This window comes from Enhydra lutris, unplaced genomic scaffold (assembly GCF_002288905.1).
Source record: "Enhydra lutris kenyoni isolate GAN:26980312 unplaced genomic scaffold, ASM228890v2 scaffoldscaffold43, whole genome shotgun sequence".
NCBI classification, from domain to species: Eukaryota; Metazoa; Chordata; class Mammalia; order Carnivora; family Mustelidae; genus Enhydra; species Enhydra lutris.
The window spans coordinates 12,516,766-12,531,859 of NW_019154127.1; the positions used below are offsets into that span (position 1 = coordinate 12,516,766).

Here is a 15,094-nt window from a genome sequence, read left to right on the forward strand (position 1 = left end):
GGTGGCAAGCGCGGTGTCTGTGAAGGGTGATGCCTGCATCCAAGAAGGGCGGGTGCGGAAGCCTGGGGACCCTCGTGCCTCCGTGGGGCCAGGGGCTGTCCCTGTCCCTGGCCAGGCCTCGGCGCTCTCCTCACTCCGCAGATGCGCGACCATGCCTGGAAGCCGCACGTCCCCGAGGGCCTGTGTGGTCACCGGGCAGCGAGCCCCCCCGGGACGTCAGCCTGCGGGGCAGTGATTCCTCAGCAGGCGGTCACGGGCCCGGGTCCAGGTCCACGGTGCCCAGGGCCGCGGAACTTGCGCTGAGAGCCCCGGGGGGTGAGGCGGCCCCACAGAGGCTCGGTGCTGTGTGCTCATCTCACCCAGGGAGCGGGGCGGGGGCGCCACGGCAAACAGACGCGGCCTCGGCACCGTCAGCGGAAAGAGGGAGGCGTCCCCTCGCTGGCGGGAGGCGTGGGGAGCGCTGGGAGACCAGCAGGTTGCCGGCCAGGATGGTTGCCGGCCGCGCCAGGTGTGATGACTGGCTCAGGGGGGACAACGACTGCGTCAGTCGGGGTCTTGATCTCCCATGGGAGCCTGAGGGACCCGTCTGCCCACCTAATGACGGGAGCAAACTCGACCCCCCCCGCCCCCCACGGGACAGCGAGAGCCAAAGGTGACCTATCGGGAACATTCTCGAAGCCTTGTTGTAACCGAGGAAGGGACGGGGGGAGGAAGGGGGCCCCAGCCGCAGGCTCTGGATGGACCCTATCCCTCCAGGGCACGGGAGCAAACAGGCAGTCCCGGGGCCGGTGGGGAGCACGGAGGGAGGGGGCGTCCGGCTCGGCGCCGAAACCCGGCAGAGGCAGGCAGAGACATGCGGGCTGTCCCCATCGATGGGGCTGTGTGGCAGGAGGCCGCAGAGCCGGGCCCTGGGGGAAGGAGCCAGGTGTGTAGCAAGGAGGACGGTGACAACATGGCCCCGTCACCAGGGTGACCTCCAAACTCCTCCAGCTAAGATCCAGCCTGGTCTCCGAGGCTGGGCTTGGTGTGTGAGGAGAATCGGACCCAAAGACAGAAGGAGGGGCCCATCCCGGTGAGCACCGCCCTGGGCAGCACCCGCTGCGTGGCCTGAGGTGTTTCCAGAAAGGGTCGCTCCCCAAGCCTGGCAGGTGTCGTGGCTGGGCCTGAGAAGGATCACACGGGGCTTTGGATCCAGAGGCCTGTACGTCCTGTCGTGGCCCCTCAGAGCAGACCTCATTGCACGGGATTTTTCAAGTCTTTTTCCTTCTCTTCCTTATCTGTAAGGCAAGGGTAATGAAACCTCACCTCCAGGGACATTGTCAGCTCGGCGGACCTGGCCCCAAGACAAAGCCTGTAGTTCTGATGGGAGCTGCTGGTGTAGGACGATGTCTCAGACCAAGAGACCCCATTTCTGTGAGCTGCACCCCTTCCTGACGGCTGTTTGGCAGGAAGGAGCACGCGGGGCCTTGGATCTCTGGGCGTAAGAGGGCGTGGGTGGCAGAAACAGCTTGTGGGACGCCCAGCTTGAGCGGAGGGACACCTGGGGGCCCCATGCGACGTCGGTGGGGAGCTATGTGTCCTAGAAAGTCAGGGATGGAAGGAATCGCACTGCATTGTGGGGTCAGTAGGACTTCACGAGGACCCGAGACAGAGTCCTCATGGTGAGACCAGCTCCTCTCATCACAACGCTGCGTCCGTTTCCAGCAGGAAATGTGAAAGGAGGCCACTAGAGTGTCACGCTTGACTTACAAATAAACACCAAACGTGCAGCGGGTAAGACGGCTTTCGTGCTTTGCTCTCTTCATGAAGGAAGACCTTAATCACCTTGGGTTTTTGAAACTGACGTTTGAAATGTCTTTTCTGAATTTGCACCACGTGGTGGCCACTGAGAAGGGGACGGGGCCTCCCTGCCGTGTCGGGCTTGGTCTAAGACCTCATGCAAACTTTCCACTCCTGGGAGGGGAGGGCTAGGAGGCCCTGGGCTGGAGGCGCTCACACACCCCCGTCCCCACAGCCCCTATCCGGGAGACGCTGAGGGAGGAGAGCCGCTGCTGAAATAAGACACAGGAGCGTCGAGTCTCGAGTCTCGAGTCTCGGGAATGAGGAGCGGCCCTCATGCTGAGCACGGGATCTTTATTCGTTAAGACACGGGCCCCAGGCGCTAGCTTTCCGTGGAAGGGCTTGCCGGGAGCCAGGTGGGAGAAAAGCAGGGAGCAGGGAGCAGCCGGCAGAGGACACAGGCGGGGGCCCCGAGGGCGGGAGGTCTTGTCCCGGCATGTCCGGGACCAGTGCACGTTGCTTCAAAATCGGCATTCTGGAAACAAAGCACAGGCATTGCGTCCCCACGACCAGCCTCGGCCTCACCCACCAGGTGCCAGGCTTCTCAAGGTCAAGACAGGCTCCAAGGTCAGTGCCTCGTGCTGGGTTCTCCCCAAGTCGCTGGGGAAGTGTTGCGTGTCTGACCTTGTGGAGAATAGAACCCACCAGAACCTAGGGGGTCGGGCAGGTGGATGGGCCTTGGCAGAGTCCACTGTCAGCAGCCAAAGGAGAAGGTGCAGCCCCCTCCCCGCCCCTCCGCTGAGGAGCCCCAAAGAACGGGGACAGCCAGCAAAGAGGCAATGGCCGACTCCCTCCTGGTCCCAAAGCCTTATCTGGGTCTCTGCCTGGATATGCCGGGAAGGGGCAGGAGGCTCCGGGCGGTGGGCGGGGCCCCAGCACCAATCAGGGAGTTGGCATCAGCTGGAAGGCGGCCCCAGTCCCTCATCACTGGGACACAAAGGGCGCGGGCTGATTCCAGGAAGGCACCTGTGTCCTTCCTAGAAGATGACCTGGCATCTGGACTGCCAGGTGGCTTCCGGCAGACCTCACGCCCCGGATGTGGGGCTGGACGGACAGAGCCAGGGCCGTCCACCCCCGCCCCCGCCCCCGCCCCCGCGTGGGCAACACCTGCTTGTGGCTGACCCCCGGGGTGACTGTCCTCACCCTACTGCGCTGCTGAGGAAGGAAGGGGGCTCTCCAGGAGGAGGCGGGCTGGAGGAAGATGGTGGGGTGCAGAGAGGCACCGGGGCTTGGTGCCCGGACCGCCACTATGTGTCCCACCAGGAGCACATCACGAACGATGGTGCTTTGTTTGCTGAATGTGGCTTCAAGCATCGGCCCTGCTTCCCTAACCTGAGCATTTTCCACTCCTCTCCAGGCCAGTTTTTAGACCAGCTCCCTGTACGTACATAGCGCCTTGACTTTGAACACCTTTTCCCAAACAACGGCTTTTAGAATCAGCACAAACCCCTTAGCAAAGGGACAGCAGGGGACAGCTCCCGGCCGCTGACGTCCCTGGGTGCAACTCCTCTGATGGACTCAGCTGATGGACAGCCATGGTGCTGGGGGTCCTGCCGGGGTATGCTTGGCCTCTGGGGACCCAGGAAGGATGCTGTGCGCGCGGGATGGCCTACCTGTGTCCTGCAGAGGCTTGAAGCACCAGGGCACCCCATGGATGCTGGAGTCGAAGCAGCAGCCCCGATTGGTGCACTGCTCGGGGCTGATCTCGGGGTAGCCGCAGTCCACCCTGTCCTTGGCCGGCACCTCACACAGGTTCGTCGCTGTCCCAGACAGCACCCGGTCAGCGCCGGAGGCTGGCTGGCCCCGGTGGGTCCGCTGACCTCCGCTGGCCAGCGCGCAGCCTCCCCCGCTTCTGAGCTCAGAGCACGTGACCCCCACCCTCACCCCAACACCTGCTTGAGGAGGTCACTCTTCCCATGTTGCCCACGGGAGCTCTGGCCTCTGCCGGGGACCCCTGGCACTGTGCACCCCCAGTGTCCCGTTGGGGGTCCACAGGCTATGTTCCCTCCCACTAGCAGGAACCAGGGACCCTCTGGGGGTCACCGAACCCACAAATGAAGTTCCCCTTCACTGTTTCATCAGCAAGAACTGCCTCCTTAAACACACAAACGGTGTAATAGGAGACACACACTCAAAACGGAAAACCACAGCAAGTGCTGCTCTCCCCTCCTTCCCGCGGCTCCCTGTCCCCCAGCTGCTTGGTGTGCCCCGTCTTCCCGGCACATCCTTCCAGCCGCAACACTTGCTTTTGAAGCAAGCCTACGTTGTCTCAAGTTCTGCGGTGTTTCCCTCATCACCTAACGGGATTTTCCTTAGGAAAACAGAAACCACAGGGAACCCCTGATGTCTTCTTCTGCCCCTGCCACTCGCTAAGTCCAGGGGTTCCCGAACCTCCCTAGCACCGGGATCCCAGATTCACTGTGGCGTGGGGGCCCCGTCCCGGGCTGCAGGATGTGCCAAGCCACCCGGGGGACTCTGGCGGGCACCCCGGCTGGAAACCCCAGGCCGCCTTTGGCACCTGATAAGAACCGCACCCTAATTTCTTCAAACGAGGGTGGATGGGACAGCCACACCCCCTCCAGCAGGTTCAGGGCCAGGGCTAAGTGGAAATGGGCCGTTTGTGCTGAAAATATTCTGGGAGAGTCCGTGTTCATCGGGCTCTCTGTTTGGTAAATGTGCCGACATAGCGCGCCAAGACCTTTCTGGCAATTCAGAAACCCGCGCCAGGAAGGCGATGGGGTGAGAAGGGTCGGCCGCAGCTGCCGGCCAGGCCAAGCAGACCTGGGTTCTAACCTGCTTCCGGCACCAACTGGGAGGGTCGCCTGCAGTCAGTGACTAACTTTCGACCCTCTGTTTCCTTATCTGTAAAATGGGAACAGTGAGACCCAGTTTGCGGGGCTACTGGGAGGAACCGTGTGCGTCTGGTAAATGGCCATGACTAAGTAACGTGGGGGTCTGGTCACCTTCCTCAAGCCTCCCCACGGCCCCCCGAGCCTGGATCTTGGGTCTCTTCTCATCCTACTCCGTTCCCTGCCTGCGACCAGCACCCTCCTGTCTACGGCGTGGGGAGAAGTCAGAGCAGTACTCACACAGGCCCTTGTACGCTGCTGCCCTGTTGGAGGACCCCAGGACCAGGACCACCACCACCAGCCAGAGCACTCTGGCCTCCATGGTCACAGGCGGGCGGGCTCTGGGACCCGTCTACTCGGAGAACCTGCCGTGACAGCCAAGAGGACGCATTTATACCCCCGTGTTTGTACAGGCACGCTGGCTTCTGTTTGCTTGGGGACGGCCCTCCCCTCTGGCTCCGACCGCACCTACTTTTCCCTGCGCAGGACTGAAAAGCCCCCAGCGGCTCATCTTCCTGAAGGGGAACGGGGCAGCCTGACCCCACCGCCGCCAGGGGGGAGGCCAGACTCCAGTCTCCAGATTAACGCTCCTCTCCGAGGGGCAGGGCTGTCTGTCCCAGGCTAGCCTGGCCTGGGGCAGAGGATGGAGGCTTGGCGTAGGGCTGGCTGGCAGCCAGAAACCCAGCCAGGAGCGGTCTAGAAGGCTCCCTCCTTAGTGACCACAGAGCCCAGAATCCCTGACCGGCCTTGGGGACTGAAAATGCAGGTCCCCTCCGTGGGTAAGACCTGCTGTGCGCACAGATCTCCTTCCTCCCTCGTAATTCTTGAAAATCCCGTCCTTTCTGTTTGTATTGTTAACGGCAAGACTTATTTTACCATTAAGTGCACTTTCATAATGTATTCGATATTTTAAGAAAACGGAGTGTGATAAATTGTAATATTTTGATAAAAAGAGAAGACACGCAGTAGGTTTTTGAAGATCAGACAACCCAAAAAAGCCCTCTCCTGTCCAGAGGTATATGTGGGATGTGTGTTTAACACTTTCTTAGTTATCTTTCCAGAAACGTTCTCTCTAGATCTAAGCACGTTTTTAACCCAAATGAGAACTCACTAGACATCTTTATTAGCTTGCTTTTTTTTTTTTCTTTCTCAATGAAGGCTGTATCCTGGACATTATTTTATAACAGCCTGTCAGCGAGGTGGGAACAGTTACGCCCATCGTCCAGGCGAATCAACCAAGGCTCACAATGCAGGTGCCTGTCAGGGTCTCCTCTCGTGGGTCCGGCAGAGCTGGGGTCCTGGGAGCTGTGTAGGACCCAGAAGCAGGTGCACCCGTCTGGTCACCTCAGCCCCCATGGAGCTGCAGGGCTGGAGAGGTCCTAAACCACCCCGCAGATTGTCCACAAAGCTGTCCTCCACCCACCAACGGAGGGGGTCTGGCTGTGCACGCATTGGCAAGGAGGGTTGGGTCCCACCTGTGACCGCCCAGCCCTCACCCTTGGGGAACCCACCCCAGGCAACTCTCACCCTCTGCTTTGCTCCCCGCTTCCAAGACAAGTGCAGGCTGGAGACAGAGGAATGTCTGTGTTGTTTCCCGGGCTTTGCTTTGCTTCCAGAAGGAGAGTGTGTCTCCAAGCTAACAGACGGCACGAGTTCTGTTTCGAAAAGGTCATCATAGAGAAAGTCCCTGGGAGCCGTTTCTGGACAGACTCTGCCTTTCCAGCCCCCACACTGTCCTTAGGCCCGGCCAGGTTGCGGGGCTGAGCCAGGCTCCAGGAAAGTGCAAATGCCCTGGAATCGGGCTCAGAAGGGGCAGCCTTTTGAAGGCTGCTGGAGGACCCTGGTTTCCACCTGGCCTCTCCTGGGGAGCTGCCCCTGGCCCACCCAGCCTGGGCAGGCCTTTCCGATGAACACCAGCAAAGCCAGTGCCCAGAGCCACCGCCACGGGGGAAATCACCAGACCTTTGGCTTCGGTTCAACTCGGTTATCAGGGGAGCCCGGGGTTCTCGCTGAGGTGACAGATCCCTGCCCTTGAAGAGTCCCCTGTGAGGAGACCAGTTCATGTTGGGATTCTGAGGGGAAGCTGAGAGGTTTGGCCCGAGTCCCTTTACCAGCCATGCCTCAGTTTCCCCGCCTGTCCCAGAGCACCTCACTCACAGGGCTGTACGAGCAGGTAATGCAAAGTTGAGTCAGGCATCTGCCGGGGGTGGCCAGCAGCTGTGGCCAGAGAGGGTCCAGAGCCCTGGGTCTGGTAGGGCCGCCATGGTCTGGGTTCAGCGGGAGAAGAGTGGGGGCTGCTGGCCGGAGACAGCACGGATTCTCAGAGGACAGTGGGCTTGAGCTGGCCCTGGGGACTACAGCGCTGGGTAAATGTTTGTGGGGGCTGGGAGATGTCTTGTGCATTCCTCCTCTCTGTCCTGCTGAAGGATGGGGCCCAAGGAGCCCACCCTGCCTTCCAGAGCTCACGGGCCTGTGGCCTCCACCAGCCTCCAGCTCCTCTGGGCGGCGCAGGGGGGACGTTCATCTTCCAGGAATGAAAGAAAACTAGGCCAAGAAAACTAGGCCAGGAGCTGCAGCCCCACGACTGGCCCCAGCCCTACCCTGACAAGGGGCTGCCCTGGTGTCCCGGAATCTAGGGTGAGCACACTCTGGCCCCTGCTGGGGGCCCTCTCCTTCCTCTGCCACTGTCTCCCTGGCCACGTGTCTGGACTGTCCTGGGATCCCTCCCCTGTGAGTCTTGCTGCCCCGGGCTTTGTGTGCCGGTGTCCCAGGGAAGGTGAGGTTCTCCCGGACGGCTGCGAGCAGTGGGCGGTCGGGCCCCGAGTGCTGGGGCAGCAAATCCCACCTGCAGAGGGCATGGCTGTTGGCACGTATACACCACAAGCAGGGACCGAGCGTGGATCAAGGGCGAGAGGCTCAGCCTGCTACTATGGGACCCTAAGGACACCGGGAAGAGCCCACAGGCCAGCTAGGAGGGCAGGTCTTGATATGTGGACAGTGATGGAGTGGTAAGGGCCGGTGGGACGCCGGCCTGCAGGCTTCTTGTTGGGAGTAGGAGTTCACAGACGGGGGAGGGTCCGAGGGTGTCCCAGGCGGGCACGGCTGACTCAGCCGAACAGAAGAGCCGACATGGCCTGCGCGGCTCAGAGATCCCGAGTCTCCTCTCAGCTCACGAAGAGTCACTCTGGGGTCTTCAAGCCAGCAGAGAGCCGGATGGGGAAATACAGACTCAAGTTAATCGGTGCACATGGGCCAGCCCTGGGCTCACACCCCCGGTGTTATTGACCGTGGGTCAGACGCTCTGCAGCTGCGCTGGGTGTGGGCCGCTCCCGCTGTGCTCTGCGCAGAATTTCCTCCTGCTTCCGGGAGAGGGGCTCTCACAGCCTTCCTGGAGGCCTCCTGACCTTGGCAGAGTTTGCGCTGAGGACCACTGGGGGGGGGGGGGGGGGAAGAGTGGGGGGGAGGCCCCCCCCCGCGGGGGGGGGGAGAGAGGGGGGGTCAGAAAGGCGGCCCGGGGGGGGGGGGGGCTTGTGCCCCCCCCCCCCCCCCCCCGCCAAATCCTGGGCCAGTGTCTGTCCTGCTGTATCCGGGGGCACGCGATACAGTATACAGCCCCCGGGTGCTCTGGAGGAACCAGTGTCTAGCCCGGGGCCTACTGCGGTGGTTTCAGCCACAGGAGGGCTCACCCCGGAGCTCCTTAGAGTCTGAGGCTGTTGCATCAGCCCAGCTGCTGTTACAACAAGGAAAGTTTCCCAGGAATAAGGGAGCCGATGACCAGGACACCGAGAGAGATAAGTCAGAACTAAACAGAACTGACAGCCGGGGAGCAGATGTGCCTGGGGGCACCAGGCCCCGCACCGGCAGCCCCGCCTTTCAGACCCGGATGGGCCTTTCTGGAGCGGCTGGACCAGCTCCAGCAGGAAGCCCAGGCTCTGGCAGTTGCCCTGACACAGAAGGCGGAGACGCCCCTGACCTGCACCTGTCGCTCGCCAGCCCTTGCTGCGGCCCCGAGTCGTGTCCCAGGAGGACAGCCAGGGAAGGCGGAGATGGCCCCCCGCCAGCCACAGCGCTCGTCCCTGTGAAGCCCGTCATTGCCACCAAGTGACTTCCCAGGGGTGCGGGAATGGACAGTGTCCTCCCCAAAGTCGTTATCTTTCCTGAAGCCGCCGAGCACAGTTTATTTGGAATTGGGCTGTGGCAAGCGTGATTATTTAAATGAAGATGAGGTTGGACTGGAGTGCGGTGGCCCATAATCCAATTTGACTGTCCCTGTAGTGTCCCTGTAGTGTCCCTGTAGGGACAGAAATGCAGAGACACGGGGAGATAGCATGTGACAATGGACGCCTGGGCTGGGGTGACGCACAGAGGGCCAAGGAACGCCAAGGACTGCCTGGGTCGCAGGGGTATTGGAGAGGGGACGGACCCTCCCCCGGCGTCCCGGGAGGGGTGCAGCTTACACTGTGTTCATTTCAGACTTCTGGCCCCCAGACTGCGAGGGAAGAGGTCTCGCTGCTGGGGCCACCTAGTTCAATGGCCTTTGCTCCACTCAAGGGACCTCTAGCTCTGGGAATGACCTTCGTTTGCATCTTCTCGCAAGGGGGAGGAAGGCACACAGTCAGAGGCCTGGAGCACTTGTGTCCCGGGACCTACCTTCCCTTTCCCACCCTGACTGGGCTTTCCGGGACCTCTGCCTAGTGCTCGGTGCCCCTGCACCTGGGACCCTGTCCATCCTGCCAGCCCCAGCCCCGGGCTTCCACCCCGTCCTGGGCCTGCCTTTGTCCTCCCTGGTCACCTTCGATCTCTGGTCTCTACAGATCGTTGGCCATAGGTAATCAATCACCAGTGTTTGTGGAAGCCTCTCCTGCACTCCCACACCTCACCCAAATAACCCTCAAGGAGCACTTTGTTCTCACTTCCTTGTCTCAGGGGAGGCTAAGACAACACAGGCCGGTGGGCACTTGTGAGACTCCCACATCCTGGTCGAAGCTGGGCCAGGCTCCAACCCCCGGGGCCAGGGGAGGCCCCTTCAGGAGGGGACTGTGTCATGAGTTGTCTAAACTGGGACACTTTTCAGAGCCTACAGGGAGGGGACCTCCCGCCAGCCCCCCGGGGGTGGCACTCATTGTTGAGTCCGTGTGGCTTTGATGGAGCACGGGCACAGGTACTCCTCCAAGCTCTGGACCCACACAAGCTTTCTGTGAGACGTGAGTGTGCCACGACCCACCACGTCTGACATACGCGCTGATGGGACACTTCTGTGCCGCTGCGAGTGCGAGTGTCTGGCCCTCCGTGCACTCCGGCTGCTCCAGCAGAAGCCCATGGACTGGGAGGCTTATAAATCAGTTTATTTCTCACAGTTCTGGAGACCGGAAGTCAGGGATCACGGCGCCAGCGTGGTCGACTTCCCGTGAGGGCTGTCCTCGGGCTCACGCACGTTTCCACCTTGCATGGTGGAGGGTGGGGGGCGAGCAGTGAAAAATAGACGAAGTTTCCAGGACCGGGACAGGGGCAGCAGCACAAGGTCTAACAGAAGTGAAATAGAAAAAAAGAAAAAGAAAAAAGAAAAAATTAACAACCCTGGATCTTTGAAAAGGTAAAAACACCGTCGATACATTTCTAACAGACCCATCAAGAAAACAGTGAGAGGCAACACAGATTACCAATACTGGGAATGAAAGGTGGGCGGTGGCTGGAGTCCCGCAGGCACTAAGAGGAAAATCAGGTAAAACGCAGAATAAATTCATGAGTATTTATCCTAACAAATTTGAGGCCTCAGATAAAATGGACAAATTCCTTGAAAAACACAATTTACCAAGCGGTTACAAGACTAAATTGAAAATCTAAACAGCCTGATGTCTATGGAAAATTTGCAGTTACTGGCAAAATCCTTCCCGCAAAGTAAATTTCAGGTTCAGGTGGTTTCACGGCTTTGTTCTGCGGAAGAGCTCCCGTCTCACGTGAACGAAGAAAGACGACCAAGAAGGGCGGCCCAGCTCACTTTATGGGGCCGACAGAAATGTACTGCCGGAGCCGGGCGAAAACATTATGAAGTATGAACGACCGTCACAAGCACGGATTCAGGAAAACGTAATGAAATGCCAGCAAGCTGAGCCCGGCCCCGTACGCAGTAACACATCGTGGATGACAAGGGTCTATCCAACGATGACAAGGGTCTATCCAACGATGACAAGGTAGGTTTAACGTCAGATAATCCATCAGTGCATTCAAGACATTGGTAGAAAAAATGAAAATAAGAAACGTGTCATTTTAGTAAACACGTTAGAAGCATTTAACGAAGCTCATAGTCACACGTGGTAAAGACTCGGCTAGAATTGAGAGGAGCATTCCACAGCTGGTAAGCCGACACCTAGCGAGAAACACCCCAGAGCCGTTCTTCATGCTGAGATTCTCCCCGTAAGCCTGGGACCGAGTCTTACCCGTTTCTGACCCTCATTTCCATTCAACAGTGTAAAGGTGGTTCCAATAGATGTAATAAGGCAAGGGTGGGGGGAGTCATAAAGATCACAGAAGAAGAAGCAAGATTGCCTTTATTCACGGGGGACAACTTTATTTCCGACTGTTTGCTGCTGACTCGTAAAACCACAATTCACATTAACTTTGTATCCTATAATTTTGCGCTTTTAAAGACTTCTTGGTTCAACAGTACATTAAAAGGATTATTCACCACGACCAAGTGGGATTTATTCCAGGGCTGCAAGGTTGGTTCAACATCCGCAAATCAATCAATGTGATACAACACATTAATAAAAGAAAGAACAAGAACCATATGATACTCTCCATAGATGCTGAAAAAGCATTTGACAAAGTACAGCATCCCTTCCTGATCAAAACTCTTCAAAGTGTAGGGATAGAGGGCACATACCTCAATATTATCAAAGCCATCTATGAAAAACCCACCGCAAATATCATTCTCAATGGAGAAAAACTGAAAGCTTTTCCGCTAAGGTCGGGAACACGGCAGGGATGTCCGTTATCACCACTGCTATTCAACATAGTACTAGAAGTCCTAGCCTCAGCAATCAGACAACAAAAGGAAATTAAAGGCATCCAAATCGGCAAAGAAGAAGTCAAACTATCACTCTTCACAGATGATATGATACTATATGTGGAAAACCCAAAAGACTCCACTCCAAAACTGCTAGAACTTGTACAGGAATTCTGTAAAGTGTCAGGATATAAAATCAATGCCCAGAAATCAGTTGCATTTCTCTACACCAACAACAAGACAGAAGAAAGAGAAATTAAGGAGTCAATCCCATTTACAATTGCACCCAAAACTATAAGATACCTAGGAATAAATCTAACCAAAGAGACTAAGAATCTATACACAGAAAACTATAAAGTACTCATGAAAGAAATTGAGGAAGACACAAAGAAATGGAAAAATGTTCCATGCTCCTGGATTGGAAGAATAAATATTGTGAAAATGTCTATGCTACCTAAAGCAATCTACACATTTAATGCAATTCCTATCAAAGTACCATCCATTTTTTTCAAAGAAATGGAACAAATAATCCTAAAATTTATATGGAACCAGAAAAGACCTCGAATAGCCAAAGCAATATTGAAGAAGAAAGCCAAAGTTGGTGGCATCACAATTCCGGACTTCAAGCTCTATTACAAAGCTGTCATCATCAAGACAGCATGGTACTGGCACAAAAACAGACACATAGATCAATGGAACAGAATAGAGAGCCCAGAAATAGACCCTCAACTCTATGGTCAACTAATCTTCGACAAAGCAGGAAAGAATATCCAATGGAAAAAAGACAGCCTCTTCAACAAATGGTGTTGGGAAAATTGGACAGCCACATGCAGAAAAATGAAATTGGCTCATTTCCTTACACCACACACGAAAATAGACTCAAAATGGATGAAGGATCTCAATGTGAGAAAGGAATCCATCAAAATCCTTGAGGAGAACACAGGCAGCAACCTCTTCGACCTCAGCCGCAGCAACATCTTCCTAGGAACATCGCCAAAGGCAAGGGAAGCAAGGGCAAAAATGAACTATTGGGATTTCATCAAGATCAAAAGCTTTTGCACAGCAAAGGAAACAGTTAACAAAACCAAAAGACAACTGACAGAATGGGAGAAGATATTTGCAAATGACATATCAGATAAAGGGCTAGTGTCCAAAATCTATAAAGAACTTAGCAAACTCAACACCCAAAGAACAAATAATCCAATCAAGAAATGGGCAGAGGACATGAACAGACATTTCTGCAAAGAAGACATCCAGATGGCCAACAGACACATGAAAAAGTGCTCCATATCACTCGGCATCAGGGAAATACAAATCAAAACCACAATGAGATATCACCTCACACCAGTCAGAATGGCTAAAATTAACAAGTCAGGAAATGACAGATGCTGGCGAGGATGCGGAGAAAGGGGAACCCTCCTACACTGTTGGTGGGAATGCAAGCTGGTGCAACCACTCTGGAAAACAGCATGGAGGTTCCTCAAAATGTTGAAAATAGAACTACCCTATGACCCAGCAATTGCACTGCTGGGTATTTACCCTAAAGATACAAACGTAGTGATCCAAAGGGGCACGTGCACCCGAATGTTTATAGCAGCAATGTCTACAATAGCCAAACTATGGAAAGAACCTAGATGTCCATCAACAGACGAATGGATAAAGAAGATGTGGTATATATACACAATGGAATACTATGCAGCCATCAAAAGAAATGAAATCTTGCCTTTTGCGACGACATGGATGGAACTAGAGGGTATCATGCTTAGCGAAATCAGTCAATCGGAGAAAGACAACTATCATATGATCTCCCTGATATGAGGGAGAGGAGATGCAACATGGTGGGTTAAGGGGGTAGGAGAAGAGTAAATGAAACAAGATGGGATTGGGAGGGAGACAAACCATAAGTGACTCTTAATCTCACAAAACAAACTGAGGGTTAATGGGGGGGTGTGGGGGGGTGGGATTATGGACATTGGGGAGGGTATGTGCTATGGTGAGTGCTGTGAAGTGTGTAAACCTGGAGATTCACAGACCTGTACCCCTGGGGATAAAAAGATATTATATGTTTATGAAAAATAAAATTAAAAAAATAAATAAATAAAAAATAAAGACTTCTTGGGATTTTCTAAAAAACATACCTATCGTGAAGGTACACTTGATAGGTCTGACTCAATTAAAATTCAGACTACTCACTCAGCCAGACGGGACCGGTGAATAAAAAAGCCAAGCCACAAACTAGGAAAAGATATTTGAAACCCACGCAGTTGACAAGGGATCGCTATCAAGGATACATAAAGAATTTCTAAAGACCAATGAGAAAAGGACAGACACGGTTTTTAAAATACACACAGAGGTAATTGACGGTAAGGGATGGAAAGGGGCCCAACCTCCCTCATAGTTGGGAATGACAAAAGAAACTAACATTTGCACACCATTTTGCGCACATGGATTGCACCCATGTTGCGAGATACTGACAAGGGTACAGAGAGAAAGGAACTCTTCCTCAAAGTTGCTGAGTATAATTAACGCAGCTACTTGGGCAAGCGTTTTGCCAAAACCTAATAAATGGAACAAGTGCATATTGGGTTTTTTTTTTTAAGATTTTATTTATTTATTTGACAGACAGAGATCACAAGCAGGCAGAGAGGCAGGCAGAGAGAGAGGGGGAAGCAGGCTCCCTACTGAGCAGAGAGCCCGATGTGGGGCTCGATCCCAGGACCCTGGGATCATGACCCAAGCAGAAGGCAGAGGCTTAACCCACTGAGCACCCCCAGGTGCCCCGATATTGTTTTGATAGGAAGACACTGGGAATGATACACATGATTGTTTATCAATAGGGGAATGCATTCCGCATTAAAATGAAGGCATCAGAGCTATTTTTATCAACAGGGATAAATTTCAGAAGTTAAGTGTGAAATATAAGATCAAAAGCCTATTATAATGCCATTCCTGATTATTTAAAAAACAACAAAAACACCACGTACTGTTTATGGGTACATGTGGAAGTAATATACACTGACTTCAGAATGGTGGTTACTCCAGGAACGGAGGGAAAAGAATGGGTAAAGGTGACACTTTCTTCATTTTATTCCTTTTTTATAAAATGAGAGGTATCGAGCCAAACGAACAAATGTCCGGCATGGATAAAACTGGGTAGAGCGAAGCACTACTTATGTACTGTTTATCTAAGGAGAAGGGTGTGAAATCTGGCTGCTGAAAATTGTTCATTTAAAAAAATCCGGGTAACATAAGGCAGTTTGGGAAGCAAGGGGGGAAAGCGTTGAGAGTGGCCAAGGCTGGGAGGAGCTGGCTCTGAGGCTCAGGGGTCCGAGCCCTGCGGTCCTGGTTTGGAGGAACGGTTTTAACGTTCCACTGGGGATGCCTGGTCCGTATCGAAGAG

At 54.9% G+C, this 15,094-nt stretch overlaps 1 protein-coding gene across 1 annotated transcript; it reads right to left on the bottom strand.

The window, feature by feature from the left end:
• Nucleotides 1–2,116: 2,116 nt before the first annotated feature.
• LOC111155753 (trefoil factor 3) lies at nucleotides 2,117–5,055 on the bottom strand. The gene is made up of 3 exons (XM_022516135.1): nucleotides 4,929–5,055; nucleotides 3,453–3,599; nucleotides 2,117–2,314 (listed from the first exon to the last, which is right to left on the bottom strand). The coding sequence occupies exons 1-3, from the start codon at nucleotides 5,008–5,010 to the stop codon at nucleotides 2,301–2,303; spliced, it is 243 nt and encodes an 80-aa protein (XP_022371843.1). The 5' UTR covers nucleotides 5,011–5,055; the 3' UTR covers nucleotides 2,117–2,300.
• Nucleotides 5,056–15,094: the final 10,039 nt, after the last annotated feature.